Source organism: Neovison vison, chromosome 7 (assembly GCF_020171115.1).
Source record: "Neovison vison isolate M4711 chromosome 7, ASM_NN_V1, whole genome shotgun sequence".
NCBI classification, from domain to species: Eukaryota; Metazoa; Chordata; class Mammalia; order Carnivora; family Mustelidae; genus Neogale; species Neogale vison.
The window spans coordinates 187265516-187292422 of record NC_058097.1 but is presented as its reverse complement, the minus strand read 5'-3'; the positions used below and the strand labels follow the sequence as shown (position 1 = coordinate 187292422).

At 49.4% G+C, this 26907-nt stretch overlaps 1 protein-coding gene across 1 annotated transcript; it reads right to left on the bottom strand.

The window, feature by feature from the left end:
* Positions 1-19691: 19691 nt before the first annotated feature.
* C7H11orf96 (chromosome 7 C11orf96 homolog) lies at positions 19692-25838 on the bottom strand. Its single transcript, XM_044260265.1, has 2 exons — positions 25820-25838; positions 19692-21165 (listed from the first exon to the last, which is right to left on the bottom strand). Exons 1-2 carry the CDS (start codon positions 25836-25838, stop codon positions 20276-20278), a joined length of 909 nt encoding a protein of 302 aa, XP_044116200.1. The 3' UTR covers positions 19692-20275.
* Between the last annotated feature and the right edge of the window lie 1069 nt (positions 25839-26907).

The following is a 26907-nucleotide window of genomic DNA, read 5'->3' as shown; positions in this document are numbered from 1 at the left end:
GTGACTGCATACCTAATCCTCTTCCCAAACTGTGCAACCTTCTGTGGACCCTTCACTCCTGCATTTCTAACCTTGCAGCACAATCTCCCTTCTGCCTGGAACTCGAGTGCAGCGGTTCTGAAAACTCTTTATTTTGATTTTATTCTTTTTAAACTCTTTATTGTGAAAACTTTAGGTGTAAACTGACATGAGCAAAAGAAAAGAAACTGCTGCAATGAACCCCACTGGCAAAATAATAATAATAATTATTATATATAATAATATATATAATATAATAATTATTACTATATACAATATATAGTATATAATAATATATTAATAATAATTATATTATATTATATATAACAATATAATTTTATATTATATATTATATTATTATATATAATAATTATTATATTTTATTTTATTATCTATATTTATTATATTATATTATATTATCTATAATAATAATATATTATCTATATATTATCTATATAATATAATATATTATCTATAATAATATATTATTATATATTATTATGTTATAATATAAATATATTATTTGTTATATATTATATTATGATATATTTATATTATAACATAATATATAACATTATAATGATATAATAATAATAAGTTTCAGCAACTCCCAACTCACGTCCAATCCTGTTTCCTTGGCTTCCCACCCACGTCTGTTTACCCTGAATTCATTTGTGGTAAATATCATACTGGTTTGCCTATAAATATGTTTATCTTAAGAAGGTGGACTCCCTTAAAAAAAAACCATACTGTCCACCAAAAAAAACAAACAAACAGTGACAGATGTGAACTAAACTTAAGGAGGTAATCATTCTACAGTACGTACATACAGCAAATCATTATGTTGTACACCTTAAACTAATACGACATTATATGTCAATTATATTACAATAAGACTGAAAAAAAATGCCAGCCGTGGGAGAAAGTATCAGCAATCAATCCTTTCTATCCTCACAGATCTCGATGTTCACATTTCCCTAATCGCCCCACTAGTTTCTGTTCCTACTGTTCATCTGTGTAAGCTGGGAATAAATGAGTTATTTGGATTATTAATGGTTAACTTGCCACCTCCGCTTCTTCACCTCTGTAGATGCTCCCCTCCATCTCCTCTTTGTCTTTCATTTTCTGTTGCTGTGTTATCACAGAGACAGTCTGGATTCTGCAAACTACACCCCTTCACTGTCATCTAACATGCCCCTCTGTTCCGCATTTTTCCTGTGCATTCAGGATTGGATCTGGAGACGTCATCAAATTCAGGCTCAATTACTTGGCAAGACTACTTCCTAGGTGAGGTTGTGTTCTACCACCAAGAAGCACGTAGTGTCTGGCTGTTTCCCTCTGGGGAATGTAAATAGGAAAGATGATCACTGCCTAGATCCACAGCTTCATCAGAGGCGAGATGTGACAGCAAGGACTAACTCTAGCCATACTTCTCCAACCTTCTCCATCCATCGGCTGGGGTCCTCATGCGGATAGGAACTCCCTCATCAGTCCTTTGGTAATTGTGAAGTACAGTTGACATAGAAAAGGCAGAATAACTGATTCTTTCCCTATCATTGCCATTTCCAAAATGAGTTGTTCTCCCAAACATCTTTGGTATCTCCCAAAGATGATTAAGGAGATCTTTATCACTATAGAAATTAGGCAACTAAACATATTTGGTGTGTTTCAATCCACTATACTTATTATCCCTATTGATGCTCCAATTGTCCCATCAGTAGGCAGTGGGAGCTTGTTCAAGTTGGCTCCTGAGTCCTTTGGACGGACTCTCATAGCCTTTAAGAGATTCTTTGCTTTTTGGTGAGAAAGAAATATTCTAGGCTCACCCTGTATATTTTCCCAAAGATCCACAGTAGTTTTTTGGTGGCCAGTGGTATTTAAAGACCATAATCTGGGCACCTGGGGTAATCTTCACTACTGGGTTAGTCCTTGTTTCTGGACTTTTCCACGGACAGAACTAGAAAATGTGTTCTTATTTTTAAAATAAAATACATCGCAAGAAAATAAAAAATAAAATAAAATATATCGCAAGAAGAAAAACATTATGACTTAATACTGATACTTGCAATTCAAATTTAGGAGTCCAGCACATTTACTTACTCTCACTCCTCCCTCACACACCAAAAATTGTGGTTCTCAGTGACCCTGGCATATTTATTCATTTGCTTTCTCCTGCCCAGAGCCAGGACCAGGGCGAGGCAAGTGAGGCCCGTATTGTGAGAAAGTTCCAGAGGCACCACCCTTGGGCTGGGGCAGGTATGGGAGCACCTCCTCACCCATGCTGGACCCCACATGGCCACCGGAGGAAAACTGAGATAGAAAGTTCTGGGTTGGGAGCTTGCATCTAATAAATGAAGGCAAACAGAATGCTGCGACATTGCCTAACCCGAGGGAACTACGGCCAGCGAAAGGTCCTGACGCCCTTCTTCCATGGAGGATTCCAGAGCTCCTCTCTCAACCCTTCCTGCAGCCGCTGCAGGGCTCCTCCGCCTTTTCTCCTTCATTAGACATTTCTCTTTTCTCTCGGGATCTAGGAGCTCCCTTGTCTATCAACTGCATTCAAATTGTCCTGCCCTCGCCCACCACAGGGGCTGGAGGCAGACCAAAGCAATTTTTTTTTTAAAAGATTTTATTTATTTATTTGACAGAGAGAGATTACAAGTAGGCAGAGAGGCAGGCAGAGAGAGAGAGGAGGAAGCAGGATCCCTGCTGAGCAGAGAGCCCGATGCGGGACTCGATCCCAGGACCCTGAGATCATGACCTGAGCCGAAGGCAGCGGCCCAACCCACTGAGCCACCCAGGCGCCCCAAAGCAATTCTTTAGATGATGAACATGGGGATGATATCTGATTAAGCATTATGACCCTGCAAACTATTATTACATGTCCTGAGGTTTCTTTTCCCTGTAGATATCAAAACCAATCAAAGAACAGGGCATCTACATTAAAACACACACACACACACACACACACACGACTCTGTAACGTAGATGCAAGTAGGATGCATAAAATGAAACAGTCACACATTACAGCTACCACTTGGACTCCGGTAGTGTGTAGAGCGTATTACACAGTAGCTATGTAGCTGTCTGGGATAAATAGTGTCAGGTTACCTTGCAAAGTCTTCGTCCCCACCCATATATTTGGTACTGAAGAGTTCTCATGCTGGGTCACATCATATAGTCTTTTCTCTAGGACACTGGGCGTCAACAACCGGTGTAAACCAGCATCCCTTTGGGTGGATAGATGCTTATGAAAGAGAAAAATTCTTCTTAGAGATCATGATTCAGCATTACTGGGGTACAGCCCAAGAGTCTGCATGAACCAGCTCGCTGTGATTCTGCTACAGAGAAGTTCCACTCGTGGGTGTTCATCTCCTGCTCCTGGCTCATGGCTTGGGTTTTAAGTGAACTTTTTCTTGGAATCGATATTCACCCTTTACTTGGTCCTGTTGGTAAACCACATACAGAAACTTCTCTCTTGTGCCTGGCAGGGACAGTAAATCACTTGTGCATTAGGGTATGTCTCCTAATCTGCTGGGTTTGGTTCTGATACCTACGGGTGGGTGTGGACTTCATAGGGGCATAAAACTGTCTTCCCAGAAGGTCTCTTCTGGCCCCCGGCAGGTCTGCACAGCCAAGCATAGCTGTCAATTTTAGACAGGTTGTAAGGCCACTCCGGGTGTCCACATGACTCACCAGAAACACCTCAATTACATAAATTTCAAAACCAAGTATTAGGTATATAAATAACTCCATTTTCCTGAGAACTAATTATTACCCAGAGTCCCTCTGCATGAGTTTCCAGAAGCCCAGAGCTACTTCCATGGGGCTGGGAATCTGGACACTGAGGTCAAGGGAACTGGGGGACATAAGTCACAAAATTGCAGTGGGCCTGGGTTCCAGCTCTGCTCCTTGCCTGGTGTGGGCTTTGGGAAACAGGCCCTTTCTTTCTCGGAGCCATCAAGGGTACCTTCCTTCTTTATAGCTGAGGACGATCTCCTGCAGGACTTGGGGGACGTCAGGGAGAGAGTAGAGGAGAGGGTGAAGAATTGCAGTCATTCACACCTTCCACACATATTTACGGGGCGCCTACTATCTGGCAGGTTGGCTGGGGAGGTATAATGACAACCAAAGGAGACATGATGTCTGTTTTCAGGGAGCTTAGAGTTCACCGGCGTAGGCAGACATGAACTGACTAGTCAAATAAATTACTGAAGCTGAGACAGGGGTCGGCGCTAAGAAGCAGAGGTCAGCGGTCAAAGCCACAGGCCCATAGGCAGGGAGCTCACCATCAAGGAACACGGAGAGGGCTATGACCCAGAGCTGCTTCCCCAGAAGCACTGCCTGGCCGAGGGAAGGCAGCAGCAGCAGGACTGGTGGACGCAGGCGGAAGGGAGCCCGGAAGGGTGAAGCTGGAGGAGGGCAGCTCGGTTCAACGAGAAGACGACCAGGGAGCCAGGTGGGAAGGGCTCCTTGGGGTCCGGACCTTCACACCTTGCGCCCTGCCATGGGTGTGACAGCCCTCACGCTGTGCCCTCTGGATGTCGTTTCATCCCCCAACCCATTGTGTACTCGTCAGAGTATCGTCTCGCTGTCGTGACAGGTGTACGCGGGCAGTACGGCACGGTGGTCAGAACACAGGCTGTGCCGCAGACAGACTCGCTGTTCCGCTCGGAGCCACCGCACACTGCTGGGTGACCTCGGGCAGGACGCGGCATCGCTCTCAGCCTGGAACCAGGAAACGCTACCACTTTCTTCACAAGACCGGTATAACGAATTAATACGTGTCGAAGTTTGTCAAACAGGACCTGACACATAGGAAGTGGGGAATAAATACGAGCTATCCGCATTAATAGGGCTCTAAGCACTTGGTATGTCATAGCTCGAGTCACTTCTTGCAAAAACCCTATGACAGTCACTATTATTACTGATACTTTATAGATAAGAGTTCTATCATTCATTAAAAAATATGTTTGGCTTAGAGAACAGATTGATGGTTATGGGGAGGAGGGGGAAACAGGGGAAGGGACGGAGAGTCCGCTTATCACGAGGAGCACTGACTGATCTGCACAAGTGCAAAATCACTGTATTGTACACCTAAAATGAAGATAACACTGTATGTTAATTGTACTTGAATTAAAAAAAAAGAAAAATGAGAGAAAAAAAATTCATTAGGTGCTGTGCTAGGAGCTAGGATTGGCAATGAGCAGAAGAAATGCAGGCCCTTTCCTTCCATGCTGGAAGAGCAGTTAAAATGCTCCTGCGCCCCCACTGACCAAGCCTGGGACCATTGGAGCCTTCGCATAAACAATGATAGTAAAAATGATAAGGCGTTGAATAAAACAGAAATGCATGAGTCCATTCCGATATAACTAAGTGAACACACAGAGGTGTGGGGAAAGATTCTTTGTCCTGTTAGAATGCCAGTTAATGAATGCAGAGGAAATGGTGGAGTTTTTGAAAAATTGCCCATTGACAGACATTATAGTAGAAACTGATTCAGGCAAGAATTATCATGGGGACACCTGTGGGGCGCAGTCAGTCAAGTGGCCGACTCGTGATTTCCGCTAAGGTCGTGATCGAGATGGAGCCTTGCATCAGGCTCTGTGCTCAGAGTGGAATCTGCTTGAGTTTCTCTCTCTCTCCCTGTGTTCCTTCCCACTGTGCTCTCTCTCTCTCTTCTAAATAAGTAAGTACATCTTTAAAAAAAAGAGAAAAAAAGGTATTGTTAGCGGATGCTAAAACCACAGAGTGAAGTTTGATGAGGAATAGGATATTTACCTGCTTAGCGGATGCTAAAACCAGAGTGAAGTTTGATGAGGAATAGGATATTTACCTGCTCTCAAAATACTTCTTAAGTCCAAGAGGAAAATCCTATCATTTTTTTTCTAAGTTAACCGCAACTCTTTTGTTAGAGCTTTAGTTTAAGTTCAGCACTTCCACACAGCACCCAGCACCCAGCTCACTACGACAAGCGCACTCCTTAACCCCCATCACTGTATCACCCGTCCCCGCCCTCCCCCTCCCCGCCCTCACCTCCACTCTGGTAACCATCAGTTTGTTCTCTGTAGTTAAGAGCCTAGGGACACCTGGGTGGCGCAGTTGGTTGGACGACTGCCTCCGGCTCAGGGCGTGATCCTGGAGTCCCGGGATCGAGTCCCGCATCGGGCTCCCAGCTCCATGGGGAGTCTGCTTCGCTCTCTGACCTTCTCCTTGCTCATGCTCTCTCTCACTGTCTCTCTCTCTCAAAAAATAAATAAAATAAAATCTTAAAAAAAAAAAAAGAGCCTATTTCTTTGTTTGCTTCTCTCTCTCTCTTTTTTTCCTCATTATGCTCGGTTATTTTAAAATCCTGACTCTATAGTAGAAAATCCTGGCAGACACCACCCTAACCAAGTGATAAAAGTGAACATCACCACTGAGGGACAAACAGACTCCGTGCGCCTCCTGATCTGACGGGCTGTGGTATTCATGTCAAATATGCATGACCGTGAATTTAATCATGAAGAAATTGCAGACAAATGCAGATTTAGGGACTTTCTACAAAAGAACTGGTTTATAGTCTTCAAATATGTTCAGATCATGAAAGACAAGGGCAGACTGGGGGGCAATTCCAGATAAGAAACTTGACAACCGAGTGTAACGTGTGATTTGGATCCGGGACAAGAAAAACAGGGCTTTTCTTTTTTGCTATAAAGGACATTACTGGGACACCTGGAAAAATATGAATGTCTGTAGATTACATCATAATATTACATTTATATTAATTTCCTGAATTTGAGAAAGCACTGTAGGTAGGAAAGATAATGTCCTTGTTTTTAGGAACACACACTCAGAGGTACCAAAAGATAAGGGAACTTCATATCTGCATCTTTCACATGGTTCAGAAAAAAAAGAAATGATAATAATAATAATGTATGTGTATATATAGACCAATAAACCATTAGATAAAATGATAGAGCAAATGATGTAAAATGTGAATGCTTGGGGAGTCTGGGTTAAGGACATACAAAAGTTCTTTCTACTATTTTTGCACCTTCTTTCCCTAAATATGAGATTATTAGAAATTAAAAGCTGTCAAAAAATCAAGGAAACCTCACCCCTGCCCTCTTGCCTCTTTGGGGGAGTCGTGCGGGGCAAAGGGGAGGAGAGGGAGCTGTGACCCCAGGGCAGCAGACCGGGCAAACCTGCCCAGGTGGCTGAACCTCTCTGCAGACGGAGCCGTTTCCGGCAGGCTGGGGAAGGGTGCTGACAGCGAGAAACATTATTCCTGGCCCTTGGCCAGTGTGGGAGGAAACAGTGAGAGGAAACAGTGAAAGCTCCGTAGGGCTGAGATGCTGGCACCAGAAGCTGAGGCGTGGGCAGGACGTGGGGTCCCCATGGGACCCGTAGCCAGCAGGGCTTGCTGGGGACCAAGGATCTGCTGTCCACGGGGGCTCTCTCCCACTGCAGGGAAAGGGGAAGGAGGGACCAGAAAAAAGAGAAAGGGAACGACTAATGTTCACGAGGCACCCCCCATCTGCCAAGCACCATTCTGGTTGGTTTACGTTTATTACCTCACTAATCCTCACAGGAGGTTTGGAGACAATCTCTGCTATGACTCTCATTTTAGAAAGGAGGAAATAGAGGCTCAGAGGGGTAGGGACAGAACTTCTGTGTGGGGGCAGGACGGTGGACCAGAGATGCTCACTGATTTTTATGCTGAAAGCCACAACAACAGAAAAGCCGGTTAAAATAAGAGTTGAAAAAAATTAATCAAGGATCTGGCATGAAAATATAAAACATTCTGAAGTCAAAATCCAGGTGAAATCAGGAGCCCAGAGAGGTGGGCAGGGCAAAGGGCTGCCTTTCACCTTGAGGGCATTTGTCAGATCATGTGACCTTGGCTTTGGTTCCGATGGGCCAATAAAGATGAGAAACAAGGGTCAAGCCAAAGTGGGAAACTAACGGAAGATACTAGCCCTGCACAAAGCTGACCTCCATCAGATTAGGGAGGAACTAGAAGCACAACCCTCCACCCCTACCTGTCCCACTCATCATCCCCACTAAAACCTACAAACAGATCTTAGCACTGAGTTGAGGAGGCAAGCATTTTCCCTGAGAATTCATAAGCTCAAGTGCACGGCCGGTGGTTTTGAAACCTGAATTCACATTCCCTGGTTCGACAAAAACATCTAAGCCAAAGTTGTAGACTGAAGTAACCCCGCAGAGATTTGGGTACGAGTGTCAAAGCAGGAAGAAGCAAATTCCCTCTTCTTTCCTGGACGTTCAGAAAGTGAAAAGATAAATGGAAAAAAGTAACACGGACTCCATTACATAAACTACAGATTCAAAAATACATAAAGACTGGCGAAAACAAAGATTTCACACAAAAGCCATGAAGATGGAGAGGTGAAGAGCAAGCCAGCCCAGGAGTGGCCAACTTCAAAGAACTCGGGCCAAAATACTTCACCTTTAACCAAGAGCCCACTGCAGAGATGAGTTTCTCAACCTCAGGCATGTAATTCATTGTTGTAGGGGCTGACCCACTGTAGGATGTTCAGCAACGTCCCCGGGTTCTACCTGCCAGATGCTGGGAGCATCAATCTCCAGTCTGGACTGTGGCAACCAAAAATGTCTCCAGATGTTGCTAAATATCCCTTAAGGGGTAGACTGCCCCTGGTTGAGAACCACCAACCTAAACTGATGAACCTAAACTGATGATAATAATAATGAACACAGGCCACAGATCTGAGAAGCCAGAGTAGGGATGGGAAGGCTTATTGTAGGTGGTGGGAGGTAGCGTGAAGCAACTAAGGTCCAGAGAAAATAGTACAATGACCCACTGGCAGCAAATCTCAGAAAGAGCCTGCAAAGCTATACTCCCTGAAAGAACCTTCTACAAATATCTGGGGCATGAAAGTCCAACTCATTTCATGGCACATAATTTTTTTCTAATTGACTTAGCACAAAATCAATACAAAGACGCTTTTAAAAAAAAAAAAAAAGTGGGGTGGGAAAATTGGCAAAGCCTGCCACATAAAGAACAGTGACCAGGAAAAAAATGTTCCCACAGAATAGATGAAAAAATCTGACTAAACATTGATCTGCAATGGAACAAATCTTACTAAAACAGGTGCCTCCAGGAGGGAAGCCCCCAAAGCAGAAATGGAACGACTCTGGGAAGAGACAGCAAGGCAATGGGAGGAGAAGAAGGGAGAACTGGAAGAACAGAGGGATAAGAAAATACAAAATAATTTCAGAAATGAGGATGCACTTGGGTGGAGGACTCAGGCAAAACACAATAAAAATGGAGGACAGATACAGGAAAGTGACCAAATAAGACAAGATGGGGAAAAAAAAGTTTTTTCTTTTTAATTAGAAAGAAAATGATAGGTATCTCAAAAAGACAAGAGAGCCAACATATTCATAATTGGAGTCTCTAGACGTGAAACACAAAACGATGAAATACAACGAATACTTGAGAATAGCATTGAGGGAAACGTGCTTGAAATAAAATATGTGAATCTATGAAGAATATCATGTGTGCCAGAGATCGCGGGGCCAAGACTCTCCTAATAGAATTACCAGACTTCAGAGATGCAGAAGATAGCCTGTGAGCAGCCAGGCCAAGCAAACAAACAAATAAACAAAAACCAAAAAGCAAATCTGATCACTCGTACAGGGACAAAATCGAGCTGGCCCCAGCCTTATTCAATGCCAAACAGTGGCACAACCCTCATAGGATATGTAAGGATTTATGTACCATCAAGTTGTTCCTCAAGCATAAAAGCTACAAACAAACATTCTTAGACATGTGGGAACACAGGGAGTATCGTGCGCGTGGACCTTCTTGAGCGAACTACCTGAGAACAAACTGAGACCACCAGGAGGTGACCGGGGAAGCCACGGCAAAAGGAGGAGCTGGAGAAAGCACATATAAAAACAAGTATTATATGTTTAAAAGTAGAATGAAGATAAAAGGAAGCCTGGTCATCTGCTTGTGTAAATGTATACGGGCTGCCATAATATAGGAATGATGAATCTAATCAGAAGTGAGAGGAGAAAGTAGAAAGAAGATGAGAATAGAGAACATTTCCTCGTGGCCCTGTCTGTGATAGCTAGGAGTTAAAGAACACCATCAAGAACTGAGAAATCAAATAGTAGAAGCATATTTAATATGGCATATTAATAATACAAAGTTACAAATGTATAGAGATCGTTTTGCATTGCATTGAGGGAAGGGATAGGAGGAATGTGCCAATTTTTCATTGCTCATTCTAAGAGATTAATAGATACTGCCTGATATACAGGAAACTAAGTTCACTCTACAGTATTATAATTATGAAGGCAAACACTAGGAAAAATACAAAGAAACCTTCCTCAATAAGAATTTTCATAGCTCTGGTTAGGACCTCCAATGCGATGTTGAATGGCGGTGACAGGAGTGGGCACACTTACCTTGTTCCTGATCTCCGGGAAAGCTTTTTGTCCTTTACTGTTGGGTATGATGTTAGCTGTGGGTTTTTCATAAGTGTCTCATTTCGTGTTGAGGAAGTTGCTTTTTCTTCCTAGTTGCTAAATGTTTTTATGATGGAAAGATGATGGGTTTGTTGAATCATCCTTGCATTCCTGAGATAAATCTCATTTGGTTCTGGTGTACAATCCTTTTTAATATGCTGCTGGGTTCTGTCTGCTAGCACTTTGTTGAGGATTTTTGTATCTATATTCATAAGGGATATTGGCATGTAGTTTTCTCATAACTTCTTTTCTTTTTTTTTTTTCAAGGATTTATTTCTTTTAGAGGGGGAGAGAGAGAGAGAGAGAGAGCACCGGTGGGAGGGGCATATGGAAAGGGAGAGAGAGAATCTTAAGCAGACTCCAAGCTGAGCAGGGAGCCCATCAGGCTCAGTCTCACAACTATGAGATCATAACCTGAGCCAAAACCAAGAGTCAGATGCTTAACTGACTTTGCCCCCCAGACAAAGAACATTTCCTTGTCTGGCTTTGGTAGCAAAGGAATACTGGCCTCATCAAACGAGCTGGGAAGTGTTCCTTTGTCTTCTGATTTTTGGAAGATTTTGAGAAGTATTGGTTTTAACTCTTTAAATGTTTGGTAGGAATCACCCGTGAAGCCATCGGGCCCGAGAGTTTGTGAGAAGGTTTTTGATTAGTCATTCAGCCTCTTTACTTGTTATAGGTCTGTATTTAACTAATTTTTAAAATATACTTTTTTTTCAGATTAAATCTCAAGATAAAATCCAACTCTCCACTGTACATAAGAGACACACTGAAGAGGTTGAAACTAAATGACAAACAAAGCCATACCAGGCAAAGAAAACAAAATAATGATTAGCAGACGTCATGATTTAAGTATCAAACAAAGTGCCGTTTGGTCCAAAGAGAATTAAGCACAATGGAAAGGATCGTGTATCAGCTGCCACTCAAATGCTGATACAACTGTGAACACCTGTGCAGCAGATGTCCCAGATTTTCCAGATTAACCACAGCAGTGCAAGGACACTCAGAGCATGTGAGCAGGAGACTGGAGCTCATCTCTCTTTGCCCAAATAGTATGGCCACTAAGGCAGCCCTGCTATAACGTGAGGGGGTTACAGCACCATGCCAGCAAGAAGAAAGAACTTTATTTTTCTCTCCTGTGATAATCCAGGTTGGCAGACGGCTCTTTTCATTCAGTGGGTCAGACGTCTAAGTTCCTTCAAGTTTGGGGCGCTGTCATCCCCTTAGACCATGCCATCCTTTGCTTGGTGGAAGCCAAATGACCACCATATGCCCACTTTGATCCCAGCAGGAGGGGAGTGAGATCACAGAGCTGGCAAGCCCACAATCGCAGACCTGGATTCACAAGTGGCAGATACAACCCACCCTCACATTTGATTAGAGAAAATTTGCCATTTGTCACTGGGTAAAACTAAATCCAAGGCATGGGGTGGGCTGAGAGTTGCCGAGTCTCGTGCCTGGGATAAAGGACAGAACAGATCTTAGGGGACCACTACTGATCAGTAGCCATTAAACACCTGAGTGTGCTCATTCCCCCTTGAGTCGGACACACTCAACCCTCCTCCCCAAGAGACACCAAAGTTACCGTATTCCTGATCTCTGAGTGAGGCACAAACCCCTCTACCAGGTTCAGATGTGGTTGCTTGTGGTCTGAGGACCTGTAGGCTACAAGACAATTCATTTGTCCCACCCGCCTGACCAATGGGCAATAGTGAAGCCAAGATAACAAGAATGTGATAGGTACCAATTACAGAAGACGAGCATGGGCAATGCTGCCCAGTCCTGGGCAGGAACTGTGAGGACCCCTGACCAGGGCGGGGATGTTCAGTCCTCCGGAAGATCCTCCCTTGTCTTCTGTCCTCATCTGAAGAGGATGTCAGCAAATATGTCTTCCTTTAGGGCTGTTGTGGGGCGTAAACCCTTATGGGCTTTTGTGGTTTCTTTAGAAAAACAATTCCCCGGGTGATTTATCAGGGATCACAGTTTGTTTGCTTCCTGTCCTGGTCCTGAGCCCCTGCCGTCCTCCCCCACCCCCGCTGCGGGAGCCCATTTGGGGTGGGAAACTGATGTCCCCATACCAGTCAGGAGAATGGGACATTTTTCTGGTGTGGGAAAATCTGCTCTGGGTCAGAATGGTGGGGAACAGCCTCTGACCCTGCTGCAGATGGAGGGGAAGGCCCAGCTGATGCGGAGAGATCCAGTGGGAATGCAACGGTTTGGGGGAGGACAGGAGCTCGTTTTAGCCAATGGCCCGTCTTGAGTCCCCATCCCACCTCCACAGGCAGCTCAGTGTCATGAGGTCCCCCAGGCCTTGCTTTCATGCTGGGTCAAAGGCAGACTGCAGGGAGGCCTCCATTCTTCTGGGAAGAACAAGAGGGACATGCCCATGGTCTCAAAGCCTCAGCCCAGCATGGCTTGCCCTGCTTGCTTGCTTATTCCAGGAAACTCTGGCACGTGGCCATGCTCATGGCAAAGGGGGCTTGAGATATTCGGTCTAGCCAGGTGCAGAGAAAGATGCAGAAAATGGATTTCAGTGTTCATGAGCAGTCTCAACCGTGGTCTGTCCAACTGGCTACCGGAGACAGTTTGTCAGGAAAAAGGAAGGCCTCTCTAGAGCCACATATAGCTCTTCCTGGCCCAGGAACGTGTAAACTTCAAGACAGCTCCTCTGTCCACACCATCCCACCCCCTCCCCAAAGACCCCTTCCCTGCACACCCAAATACATTGGTGGACAGGAATGGGGAAACCACAGATTCTCATGTGGAAAAGGGAAGAAGAGAAACAGTGAAAAGTCACCAATGCATACATGCAAAGGTATTCAATGTCACTTATCATCAGGGAGATGCAAGTCAAAACCACAGTGAGATACCACCTCACACCTGTCAGAATGGCTAAAATAAATAAACAAACACAAAACAAACAAACAAAACAACCACAAAAAACAAGTGTTGGCAAGGATGTGGGAAAAAAAGAACCCTCATGCACTGTTGGGGGGAATGCAAACTGGTGCAGCCACTGTGGAAGACAGTATGGAGGTTCCTCAAAAAGTTAAAAATAGAGCTGCCCTATGATTCAGTAATTGCGCTACTGGGTATTTACTCAAAAAACACAAAGACATTAATTCAAAGGGATACATGCACCCCTGTTTATAACAGCATTATTTACAAGAGCCAAGATATGGAAGCAGCCCCTGTGCCCATTGACTGATGAATGGATAAAGAAGTGATAGATACATACAATGGAATATTACTCAGCCAGCAAAAAGAAATCTTGCCATTTGCAATGGCATGAAAGGAGCTAGAGAATATCATGCTAAGTCAGCAGTCAGAGAAAGACAAATACAATTTGATTTCACTCATATGTGGAATTTAAGAAAAAAAACAAATGAGCAAAGGGAGAAAAAGAAAGAGGGGAAAAAAACCAAACAAACAGACTCTGAACTATAGAGAACAAAACAATGGTTACCAGAGGGAAGGGGTATGGAGATGGGTAAAATAGGAGAGGGGTTAAATTTTTTTAGATTGGTAAATGACTGTATTGCATGAATAAAGCCAAGATAACCGTATGTGAACTATACTGGAATTAAAATTTTAAAAAAAAGAAGTCACTGGTACATGACGAACTGTAGTAGCAACCGGTGAGGACTCGCTCTGGCATATGAGGGTAATCTGGCCAACCCAGTTCTGGAAAATTCCCCTTTCCCCCTCATCCTCTGCGACCACTTCTGAAGTAGGTGTTAAAAGTTCTGACCTCCTTGGGGCTCAAACAATTGTAATCACTGGTCAATTCCTACTTTTCTTGGCAATGCCTTCAAAAGGCTTCTCGTCTAGGTGCTTCTAGTTAGTTCCAGGTGCCAATAACCACACCCAAAGATGTTTTCTCAGCAGAGTTTGAAGCCTGTTTTATTACTCTGTTTCCTGCTCTGGCCCAGCTAACTTTGATTCGGGCTACTCGGGGGAATTCTGTAACAATAAGTCTGAGTGGGAAGACAATACACTTAACCTAACCTCGCTCTAGGGCTGGATCCTGTACGGGGCCTCCTGGGTGGTCTTCCAGAAAGGCTGAGCCTCAACAACGGATTTCCTTCTTTGTGGATGACAAAAGGCTTTCACGTCTCGGGCACCTGTCTCTAGATACTCTCTATTCCTTTCCATCTCTCGTGTCTTTCTTTAAGAATCTATTGAAAGTCATAAAGAACAGCAGCCAGTACACACTAATATTCCAGCTCTTTCTAACCATGTCTCCTAGAGCTGTGAGTTCAGCGAGTATATGACCAGCCTTCCCAAGTGTCATACAAATGGTTTTAATGCTGTTTTTCCAAGGTATAACAAGACTAGCCAACTTCCCAGCCTGCAATACCTGTACCCTTCCCACCTGCAGCAAAACCACTAAGCCAATGCCTCATCGTGTAGGGGTTTTGCTAAAACAGCAGTAATAAACTGCCAGTACACCAGTATTGTTCTTTGTTTATTTAGGGTCAGGGAAGGCGGCTATAAGAATGAGAGTCTATAATGATTTAGTGGCTCAACGAAGATGGAAACGTGTTTCACATGTAATAGTCTATGGTGACCATTCCAGATTGGCAGGCTGTTGGGTTCCACAAGGTCATCCAGGAGCCTGGGGGCCTTCCGTCCGGTTGCCCTGCCATCCTCTAGGCCATTGGCCTCGGCAGTTTGATCACTGCTGGGTCGCAGACGCATGCACCTTCCCACTTGTGGGAAGGGGAAAGAGGGCATGGGGGGTGGGGTGATAGCAGGGTTTGATTTAAGGCTAAAGCCTGGGAGGAACCCAGTTCCCTTGCTAGTATACGCCACTGGCAAGAATGTAATCACATTGAGAGACCTACGTGCAGGAGGGACCTAGAGGCTGGCTGTGTGCCCTGGATGAAGCATGAAATCAGTGTTGGTGGGCAACTGGCAGGCTCTTCCCTGTGGCTGGGAGTTGAATGGGCAGGTTGTCCTCATGGCTCACATGGCCTTGAGCATAAGCCGAGAGGAGGTTGGTCTCTGTGGGAGGCCCTGGCCCTCTTACCCCAGGCACACACTTATTGCCCATCCAGAACGCTGGGCCAGCAGACCACAATGACACACGTTTGCTTGGCCAACTTTGCCATATCCAGAATGTACTCTACAGTACCCTCTAAAATGATGCCCAGCCTGTACCGGTGGGTGCCTGAGAGAGACGCATGGCAGCCCCAGGAAGCTGCTGGGGGACAGAAGGGTGTGCTAGCCTCGAGTCTCCAAGAAGCAGAGGCCCAGAGAGGATTACGTGTGCAAGGATGTCATTAGGAGACATGCACGTGGGAAATGAACAAGAAGGAGCCACTGACGGTCTGAGGGAGTCAGCAGGACAGACCTCCATGCAAGAGCGACCCCAAGAGAAGGAGACAGGGAGAGATGACTGTGGCAATCTAAGAAAGCTTCAACAGAGCCACTGGGAAATCCTCAAACCAAAGTCAACCAAGAAACAAATCGGTGTCTCCTAGAACGGTTCTGTCCTAGTGTCCCCAGCTGTGCACATGGTCATTGGTGGGAAGCAGCTCGTGGGGGGAGGGGATGGGATGGATGTCAGAGCTAGGGCTACTCTGATCAATATCGTGCCGGTCCCAAGAAGTCTGCAAGGCAATTTCTCACGGCTGCCATGGGAGGTTATGGTTAGATCTGGGATTCATACTCTAGACAGAGCACAGGATTTAAAAATTCTGAAATTTAAAAAAAAAAAAAATTGCACTGGGTTGCCCCCCTGCTCACCACCGACAAGTTGTGTGGCATTGGATGAGAAATGGAACCTCTCTGATCCTTGTTAGTTTCCTCATGTGTGAAATGCCGGAGAAATGTTATCAGGATGAAAGTCGGGTTTCAGCAGGAGGTACCCACTAAACGGTGGCCTTTCTTTATCCCCTCCCCATTTTGCCAGAGCTCAGTGGGTCTAGAGGTACCCCACACGTGCTCCCTGAGGAAGGAATCCCAAGTCCACAGCAGACCCCAATTCCCTGGGACAGCAGATCGGCCTTCCCTTTCCGCCCCACAGCAAGTGGGCCTCAGAGGCCCAGCTGGCTTGCAAACCAGTCCGAGAAGCACCCTGATAAATGTCTCCCCCAGGGCCGAAGGGAAATATTTAGAAGAGACTGCCGGCCAGGCCTGGGACGGCCACTTGTTACCTCCCCTGGGCTCCAGCTTGTTTGAAAACTCATCACCCAGGCTAGGACTGTGGGCTGAGGCCCAGGTGGGGAAGGGAAGGAAGGAGGCGGCTCCTTGGACAAGCCTATAAATCCCAGCGGCAGACGGCAGACGGCTGGGCAGGCTTCCACCCACCCCAGGCACACGCCGGCTCTACAGCTCCTGAGAGGGCTGTCTCTGGCTTCTCTCTCCCCCAGTGCCCGTTCTCCAGAGCACGTTTGCAGCCACCTTCCCTCCCTCCTACTCTCTGGGGGCCCCTCCCCCCACCCACCACCTTTCTTCTCTCTCTCCAATGGTCCCCCCGATTCTTCTCCATCTCTTGACACCTTCCGGTACTCCTGAGTCTTGAGTGTGTAGCTCTCTGCACTTCCCCATCTCTGGAGGTCTCCGAGTCTCCCCATCTCCCCGAGCGGCCTATTCCTCCCTGCCTTGCTGGTTCTCATGCTCCCTTGCTCCCTCGGCCCATCTCTCTCCCTCTGGTTCCTCCTCTTCCACCATTTGACCTCCGAGCCCAGCTGCCTCCTTGGAGCTGTGTGCTGCCTGGGAACGCCTTCAAGCCACAAGGAGCAGCTGAGTCCTGCAAGTTCTATAGGGACCCTGGAGCAGCACCCCGAACCCCCATCTGCCCTCTTCCTCTGTGTATGGCGGACATGCTCAGAACCAGAGGACCCCAGCACCCCTGCCCCAGCCTCCTCGCTCTGATAATAGAGCATTCCAACCTCCTCTCCCTCCCCCAGGCCCTCTCGGGGTCACTGCCTCTTCTAAACATCTTTCTGTATCCAATCCTTAGAGCTCACTGCTAGTTACGGGTGATATTAAGAAACTGGGACAAATAGGACATCATTTTTATACCAAAGGGAGGGAAATTGGCTTAATTAAGTGTTCGGTATCTATTCAGGAGAATTTTATAAAAATTACAAAGTAGAGCCATACATATGGGTGTAAAACACAAACCCAGGTAAGTCAAAAGTGGATTAAAAGTAGTATTTAGAGCATAAACCTGTCTTGTAAAAGAAAAGAAATATGCATAATGTCCAAAATCACATATTTATTTCAGGGTGGTGGGAGTATGAGGAACTTTTTATTGCGATGAACAAATAAAGCCCACCAGGACATAGCCAAGATAGGCATCAATCTTCTTTGCTGCCCCTTTATTGATTTTAACCCAACAAACATGTCAGAAGCCCCAACTGGGTGCTGGCCCCTGCCAGAGGCAAACAGGAACTAGAGTGATCAGATATGTGACAGATCCCATGACAATCCCCGGAGACTGGCCAGGGTGACCCAAGGAGACCCTTCAGGTAGGGGTAGGGGAGCGGCACCCAGAGGGGAGCCGTCCAGCGAGGATCTCGAACGTTAAGGGTGTGGAACCACCCTCCCAAGAAGGCTTGGGGCACCCACCACTTAAACAGCAGAAACAGGACTTACTGCTAAAGATGGAAGATAAGACAGGGGAGGAGGATGAGGGACTAGAACTGGGTTGGGGTGGGGGTACGGTTCCAAGTCTCAGCCACCCCCCTCTCTCCCCAAGGAGCTCAAACCAGCCTAGCCATGCTGCTGGAATCAAAGTCTGAACTCATGGCTGCCTGGCCGTGCTGTGGCTGCTGAAGTTAAGGGCTTTCTGTCAGGAACCCCAAGCACAGAGAAGCTGTGGCCTGGGACCGCAGTGGCCAGTGTGTTCCCATGGGCTAGGCAGTGCCAAAGACCCCCAAGGCCCTGGGCTGGCCTCCTAGATGGGAGAACATTCTTTCAGGCCCTGCGGGTTCTATTTTTGTTTCTTTGTTTCACTTCCTCGGCTCCCCTCTTCTGCAGAGTCCAGGGCTAGGAGAGGCGTGGTGTCAAGAGGCAGTACAGACGCCCCGCGGGCCGAGCTGAGCTCCAGCACCAGCACCAGCCCCACCACCAGAGGGCACCCGAGAACAGAAACTGCAATCTCCAGAGAAGGGGCAGGCGGAGTAGGGAAAGCTCCCAAACTCTGCACGGATCTCTGAATTACTCCGTCCAGAGCCTGGCCACGGTGGGTCAGATCTGGAGCAATCCTGGAGGGCTTGGCTGGGTGGGGGCCCCAAGTGTGTGGACCTGCCCTCTTCCACCGGATGTTGTTTATTACATAGATCGCCACCTACTGCCAGGTGATAGTGTTACACTGCCAACTCAGGGTTTAGGGTGTAGGCAGGGGTGTGGGGCAGCTGCCAGAGACACTGGAAAGGGGCTGGCATGATGGAAAGAGCTCTGGACGCGAGTCAGGACAGCTGACTGCGCAGCCACTACTTTCTGTGTGACCTCTCCCTCTCCCCTAAGTTTGTTTTCTCATCTGTAAACAGAGGGGTTGGGAAGACTCAGTGGTACCCAAGAGCCCTGCAGGCTTTGACCAAAGACATGCCCCAGTCTCCTTGAACAGCCCTGAAGAAGGCCAAGGAGGCTGGAGAAAGGGGACGAAGAACCAAAACGGCCGCTGTCTGCTTGGGGGCAGTGCAGGGGCGTCCAGCACGGGGCTGAGTCAGCGCAGGGGACACGCAGCACTCTGTCGGGTCCCACCACCCACATATCTCCTCCCAGGTCTCCCACTGCTGTGTTGGGCAGCGCCCCACCCGCCGCCTGGAAGGGGCGCCGAGGGAGTGGGGTATTCTGCGGTGAAGGCGGGACGATGACCCTGACCTGGCCTCCCTGAGAAGTCAACCTCACCAAGGAACGTTCTCTCCGTCCTCGCCGCGCCGACCTTCGCCTCGCGGGCGTCTCCCTCCATCCCGGACGCCGGCGATGGGGAACGGAGTAGGGAGGCAGGAGCGCTCGGAGCCGGGAATGGATCCACCTGGGGAGGCGAGTAACGGCCCCGGGGAACCCCGGGCGCGACCTCGTTCCGGTGATTGAAGTTTGTGGAGTTACCTCTACTCGGGGATCCCACCCCCCATTCCAACCACATCCTTTTCCCACCTCCCCCAGTCTCAGGAGCGTGAGCCCCGAAGGTTCAAGAAGTCAAGAGCCTGGAGAAATGCACTGTGCAAATATATTGACTTTATTTGTCTCCGTTCGGGAGCCTCACAGACATATCCAAGTAAAAAGATCGTTAAATAAACGCCGTCAGCCATCGCAATGCAAAAATAAATATCAGTCCTCCGGCCGCAGCAACAGCTGCGCCCCAAGTCCCATCAGCCGCGCCTAACAATTATAAAAGTGTTCAGCGAGAGTGTGTTGGCGTGAGTGTGATCGGGTGAGCGCTGGGGAGGGGGGCACGGCGGAGCGGTGAGCGGAATCGGAGTTGCAGACCCTCAGACAAGGGCGTGGAGCGGCTCTCGGGGAAGCCCCGGTGACCCAGCGCCCACTCAGCGCGGGCGCGCCTCCCGCACACACTCACGGCAGAGTCCGTACTGGGAAGAGTTAAAAAATAAACATTTACAAGGGCAAAGAAAGCGGCCCCCCTCCCCGGCAGCCCCGGGCGCTCCGGCCCGGGAGCAGCGCAGCGCGGGGCGCACGGAGCAGTTCGCAGCCCTGCGAGAGGTCCCGGTCCTCGCGGGCCCCCGGGGCGCGGGGCGCGGGCCCTCTGGGGCCGGGTTCGCGGGTCCCCGGGCAGCGCCCCTCACAGGGCCGAGTCGGAGTCGCTCGAGTCCAGGCTGTTCCTCAGTTTGCAGCTGCTGAGCTGCTCCCTCTGCAGCGACAGGCTCTGCGTGCTGCGGCGCAGGCACTCCAGGCTCTGCAGGAACGACTTCTTGGCCTTCTCCTCCTCCATGGGGGACACCCCTTCCTCCTCCACCTCCTGGATCTCGTCGAAGGTCACCGGCTGCGTCTTGAAGCGGGACTGGCGCGGCCGCCGCAGCCGGCCCTTGCCCTTGGACAGCTTGGCGGGCCGCACGGGCTGCGGGAACTCGTCGGCCAGGCACACGAAGTGCGGCATCACCGCCTGGTAGCTGGAGCAGATGCCCATCAGCTCGCCGGGTTTGGCGGCCGCCATGGCGCTGCCTGCGTCTTCGGGGCCGGGCGCCGGGGCGCCGGGGCTCTCGGGGGGCGGCCGCTGCGCCGGGGCCCCCCGGGAGGCAGCAGCCTGGGGCTCGCCGGGCGGGGGATCCAAATCTGCTGCGGGGTGGCGGCGGCCCTCGCGGGCCCGGGTCGGCGTTTTCTCGGGAGGGCGGGCGGGAGAGCCCGTCGGGGGGCGCGGGGCTCGGCGCGCGCTGCTGGGCTGCGCTCCCGGGCGTTCGCCTCCGCGGCTGTCACCGTCTGCCCCGCGGCGGCCCGGCCCGCCGCTTATATAGCCCGCTCCTGCCCACACGGCCGCGAGCTCGGATGACAGCGAATGCCATTTAAAGCGTGCGCGCCCCGCGCCCTTCCGCCTGACGTCGCCCCGCCGCTCTGGGAAAGTAACGGCCCTTTCCCCAGCGCCGCCCGCCCGCCCCCAGCCAACCCGGCTCCGGAAGGCAGGCCCCGCCCGCGGGGTTCCGGGAGCATCCGAGGGCCCGGGAGTACGCGGCGGGGCTGGGTGGCCGGAGAGCGGGATGGGGGGGAAGGGGGGCTCGGATCGGCGGACACTGGGCTGCTGCTGTCCGTCCTGGGATCCCCAAGTTGCTACCGACCGTGGTGGCCGCGGCGGCGCAGTCCCCTTCCCCCTCCCAGATCCCAAATGCACACACTCAAGACGCTGGTGATTCCGCCGCGGGTTCTGCGTTGGGCGCGTGTTGGAGGCAGCTCCCAGCCCTCCTCGCAGCGGGGAGAGCCCGGGCACCTAGCTCCCCAGAACTGAGTTCGGAAAAAAGGTTGGGTTTCTTCTCTGGATCCTCGTCACCCCTCCCCAGACAAACGCAAATACATAGACACACACAAACACGCACAGAGCCGTGGACGAATAAAAACACAGCCCGATTATTCCATTCCGGTTCTTCCCTTCCCTAGCCATCTTCGCTCTGTCTCCCCACAACCCCGCCCCCAGGTCCCCCGGGCACCAGCCCCCTATTCATGCTCAGAAGAATGACACTTGGATAGGCACTAATAACAAATGATAATAACTACAATCTGGAGAGCTTCACTCCAAACCACCCAGGGAGCTTCGTTTTACATATATTACCCTACTTAATCTTCATAACAGCCCTGTGAGGTAATTGGTATTCTCCCAAATTTACATACGACATAGTGGAGGCACCGAAAGGATAAGTAGCTAGTCCTTTAGTAATGGATGGAACCAGCCGGTGCTATTACTGCGTTGTGCTGAGGGCTGGTACCCACCAGTGCCCCTGGGGCTTCTGAGAGCAGGTCCCCTGGTTTCCCTGACTCCCAAGAAGGAACTGTGAGCATCCCCCACCCCAGACCACATGGGTCTCAAGGGTGGCAGGCACAGAACCCAGCTCACCCTGCCTCCTTTTCCCCCACTCCCTTCTTCCACAGGCACCCAGCCAGGCTCACAGGGCCACGGGGAAGGAAGGAATCAGTGGGATTTGGCCTCCATTCCTTCCACAGCCTTTCAACAGATTCATTAAGGACCTCCTGGGTCCCAGCTCAGGGGTTACATTCCAGTGCGCCGGGCAGACAATACATCTCAAAACAAGACCCTGATCTTGGTTGATGTGGGAGAGATGCAGATGGAGAAAGGTGCAGAAGGCGGGGCCAGGAAAAGCTTCTCAGAGTGGTTGATCTGAGGGACAATAGTGTCACTGCTGCAAGCTTAATACGGGCCATGCTCTAAGTACTTTTTATGTGTTAGCTCAACAGCTCTGGGAAACAAATACTTTTATTATTGTCCTTTACAGATAGAAAAACCAAGGCACAGAATAGGTAAGCAACTTACCCAAGGTCACACAGCTAGTAAGCAGCAGAGCTGAGATTCAAACCCAGGTGACTCCTCTCCTGAGCCCTCACTCTTAACTTACACTGAAGCCCCTTGTCCTATGGAGTACAAAGAAGGAACCAGAGTGTGACCAAGTGAGAGCGTAAGGAGGGTGTTTCAGACAAAGGGAATCCTAGGGCAAATGCACCAAGGAGGGGAAGAGCCAGTGAGAAAGAAAAGCCATGTGGCTAAAGCAGAGTGGGAAGGGGGCAACGAGAAGCAGGGACAGTCACAGAAGGCCTTGACGGCCATGTTAAGGACACAGCATTTTATTTTAAGGGCAACAGTAAGGCACTGGGGAGTCTGGGGCAGGCAACATGCTTCAATTCATGTTTTAAGAGCTCACTCCAGCTGCCATGGGAGGCGCAGACTGGAGAGGGGTGGGGACAAAGAAAGATCGAGACCATTACCCAGATACAAGACACTGAAGATGCGGAAGGGGTGGAGAGAGGGCGGGAAAAGGCCATATTTGGGATGTGTCTGAAGATAGGAGGAGAGGACTTGCTGATGGGGTCGGGGGAGGAATCAAGGTTGACTTTTATGGATTTGGCCTGCGCAAGTGGTAGCCGGGGAACTGGTAGTGGGCGGTGAGAAGGCTGGAGATGGGTAGGCCATTGTGGCGTCTGCTGCCTAGCCATCAAAGTCCTCTACCTATGCAGGCGAGGCCTGGATACTCATATCAGAACTATGTTATGTGAGAGAAAAATTAGTTTATGTAATCTAAAGGCCATTGTATTTGGGATTTTCTTTTAACAGCCGCTTAGCAATACTCTGATAGAGAAATTGGTACCAGGAATGCAAAGCTGCCACGTATAAAAAACTCAAATCTATGGCACTGGCTCTGGCAACAGGTGGTAAGGAGTACAGAAACCAGGAGTGGAGGACGGAAAGCTGGTGACCCTTGTTATGCTGTGACAAAACATTTATGAAAAACATTACCTGTGATAATTGAGAAGATGGGTCACATGCCCGCTGAGCCTGTAATTCCAAAAAAAAAAAAAATGGCTGCAAAGAGCTAAAAACATTTGCACATGTTGGCTGCTCAATGATGCTTTTAGCCTGAGACTCCAGCAAAGAGACTGGCTAGTCTGCAAGCAGAGATGAGCAGAAGGGGAGCTAATACAGAGAAGCGCTATTGTCAGGGCTGCAAAGCCCAGCTGGTTTTGTCCAAAGAGCAGAAGATCAGACTGTCGTGGTTTGCAGCCTCTCTCCAAGCTTGTCTGTGACACCAGGCTGAGGGATCACCCCTGCAGCGAAGTATTGTATTAGCACTGTTGCCTTGTCATTCAAGTCCATTATTTTAGATGCCTTGAGGATAGCTTTCATTACAATGAAAGAGAATGGAGTTGGGCAAGGCAGACAGACTTAATAACTCAGACAGGAAAGGAGCTCTGGGTGTAGCTGCTGGCACGTGGATCTGACTAGAGGCAGACCAAGTTTCTGAAGGAATTATTATTATCAACAAAATTGCAAGGCTGGACTTCAAAAGCCCGTGATCCTTCCAGTCCAAATATGTGCTTGAAGAAGACAGACCTTCAATATCCCATAGGGTGGTAGTGGAGAGTAATAAGCAAGAAGGAATTTGCCAAGGGCAAAGTCAAGGGCCAGGGAGGCAAAGGGCAAGAACTTCCTCCACCACCAGGGCAGGGAAGTCCTCATGGTTCCAGAAGGGGGGCTGTGGCAGAGACTGCCAGCTGTCCATCAGCTGGGTCACCTTTCCCAGCTTCCCTTGCAGCTAAGGTTGGGCCATGTGTCAAGAGAGTCATCTGTGCAATGTCAGCAGAAGTCAACGGTTCGAATTCTGTCCCACTTGCATGAGAGGAAAGTCCCACCCTAAGCTTCCATATTTTTCCCCCATACCGACTGGAAGAGTGATTACCAGACAGACCCTGGATCCTTCCTGTTACTCTGGATCCCTACATGACCCTGTGGGGCAGAGCTATCTACCAACTTGAAACACTTCCCTTGGAGCTCTTACATGAGAAAACAGTCAACTGAATATTTTTAAACTACTCTAATTTCAGGCCTCTATTATATCAACTCATTGTCCTAACCAAGAGAGCCATAGACATCCAAGGTCAAGCAGGACACTGGAAGAACTCCGGGAGAGGTAAAGGATAGAGTAGCAGTTTGGGAGTCTTCGGGGTGCAAAAGGGATAGTGGGTGAAAGGTCACCTTCCAGAGAAAGAAGGGGTGGAAGCAGCCAACACCGGGGGCTGGGGCTCAGATGAGCCAGTCCTCAGAGAAGCAATGTCCAACGGGGTTAAGACGGAAACCAGAAGAACATGTCAGAATGCAACAGAAGGATGTTTCTACAAGGAGGATGATTAGAATAGCTGTCAAGAGACTGGTCCTAACCCAGGGTTACCTGAATTTCATGTGTGCCCTGGGGCAAGCCACTAATCTCTCTGCACCACTGAGGTCTCTGCTCAAATGCTGCCCTATCAGAGCAGCCTTTCCTGGCCACCCTATTCTAAGTGGTCCCTCAGTCACTCTATACCACTAACTAAACAGCCTTCTCACATGTTTGTTCCCCTCGACAGTGTTGTCTACCTTCCCCACCGGCCTGCCAGCCTCCGGCTCCCCAGTACCCCAGCTAGCGCTGGCCACAGCAGGAGCTGCAGGTTCCTTGCAAGTGGACCGCCACCCTCTCCTCGTCTCCCCGTGACCTGTGCTTCCCATAGCTCCTGGCGACACCATCTCCACCGGGGCGTCCTTCCCAACATGCACAGCTCCTCCCAACCCCAAGTCCCCAGGCCAGGGACTGGGGTACCCTAGGTCACTCCTCTCGGCTTTCCTTGATAGAAGATTCCCCATCCTCAGCCCCAGGGAGGTGAAAGTAGGAAAAGAGGCCCTTGCTTCACAGCAACGCGCCCAGGTTAGCAACCAGCCTGGTCCCTGTCACTTCTGCTCCGCAGCAAGTCTGGCCTTGCTCACAGGGGCCTTCTGGGAAGAGAAGGGAGGGTAGAGAGATGGTCTTTGCCTCAAGGATGGCATCTGAACTCCCACATGACCTAGCTTCCTCTGTTCCACCACTGACCTCCCCCACCCCCATCCACAGCTCTACCTCTCAGGCTGCCTCCAGGACCAACCCTAGCCCTAGGTGACCCTTTTAAACGTGCTGTGCCCTCCAGATCCACAGAAGTCAGCCAGGGACCACCATCGGGTCAGGAGAACACAAAGCTAGAGTCCAACCCCACTCTGCCCTGAGCTCATTCTGTGACCTTGAGCAGGTCCTACTCTATGAGATTCCCTTTTGCCCCTCAGCACAGAAGTAATGCTGGGCGTCCACGATGAGTGTAGGGAAAGCACCTGGACGAGTGGCCGGCATGGCGGAAACATGAGAATCCAATTCTTTTTCGTGTTCATTATCTCATGCTCAAACCTCCCCCGCCCCCCAGCATGGTTGAGGAGATGGACAGGGACCAAGAAGCTCCTGCTGGGAGGGAGAGCTGTTTAGGGTTTGGGTGACTTATCTTCTGCCTGACTCACAAGGTAGAGGAGGAAGCCAGACCCAGCAAGGTCAAGCTCTCAGAGCAACTAAGTAATGTCTTCATTGTCTGGCGTTACTACCAGTGCCCAAAGGTCGTCCTGGGGGGCAGCACGGGATATTAGCCTTCTTGGACAGCACCCCCAGCCCATATCTACCTTCCTCCAAAGATGTGGGGTGGGGCATGGGGTGCGAGCCAATGAGAGCTGCATGTGTCAAGGAGCGGTGGGCAGATCTGGGGGCTCTGGAGGGGTCTTCCCGGGGGTCAGGGCCTGGGCTCTGTTGCCCTCCGGGCATTGCTGAGTTTGCTGGGTCCATGTGGGCTTTGCCGGAACAGGCTAAGTTGCCTCCCGGGCCCAGTGGGGCAGAGGAAAGCTATTCAAGGGAATGAAGGATGGTTCCTTTTCTTAGTAGGCCTGTAGCCCTGGGATTACAGAGGAGGGACAGAGAAATGTCATCTGTTGAAGACGCACTACGTGCCTGGCATTCTGCCAATGGTGCTTTGCTTGAACCTCCCCTAAAATCATCCTCACGGTGTCCTTTGAGGGGGAACCTAGCCATCACCTCCATTCTGCCGATAGCCTCGGGTGCTTTGTAGCTCACCGGGGTAAGTCTCAGTGCTACGTGCAGCGCCAGGAGCCAGGTGAATGTGCCTGGCCCAGAAAGCCCTGCTCCTCGCCCGCACCACCCCGTCTCTCTGCCCCCCCCCGACGGGACGGGAACCGCACCGGCCGAATCAGGCGCCCGCGATGCCCTATGTGCTCCATCACCCGTGTACTCTGTGGCCTTGAACCCGTTGCTTCCCACCTCTGAGGCTCAGTTTCCCTATCTGTGACGTGAGGAGGCCAGACTCACGAAATGGGGCCCACTGGGCTCTAACAATTTCAAATGCTCAGGAGGATCAGGGATG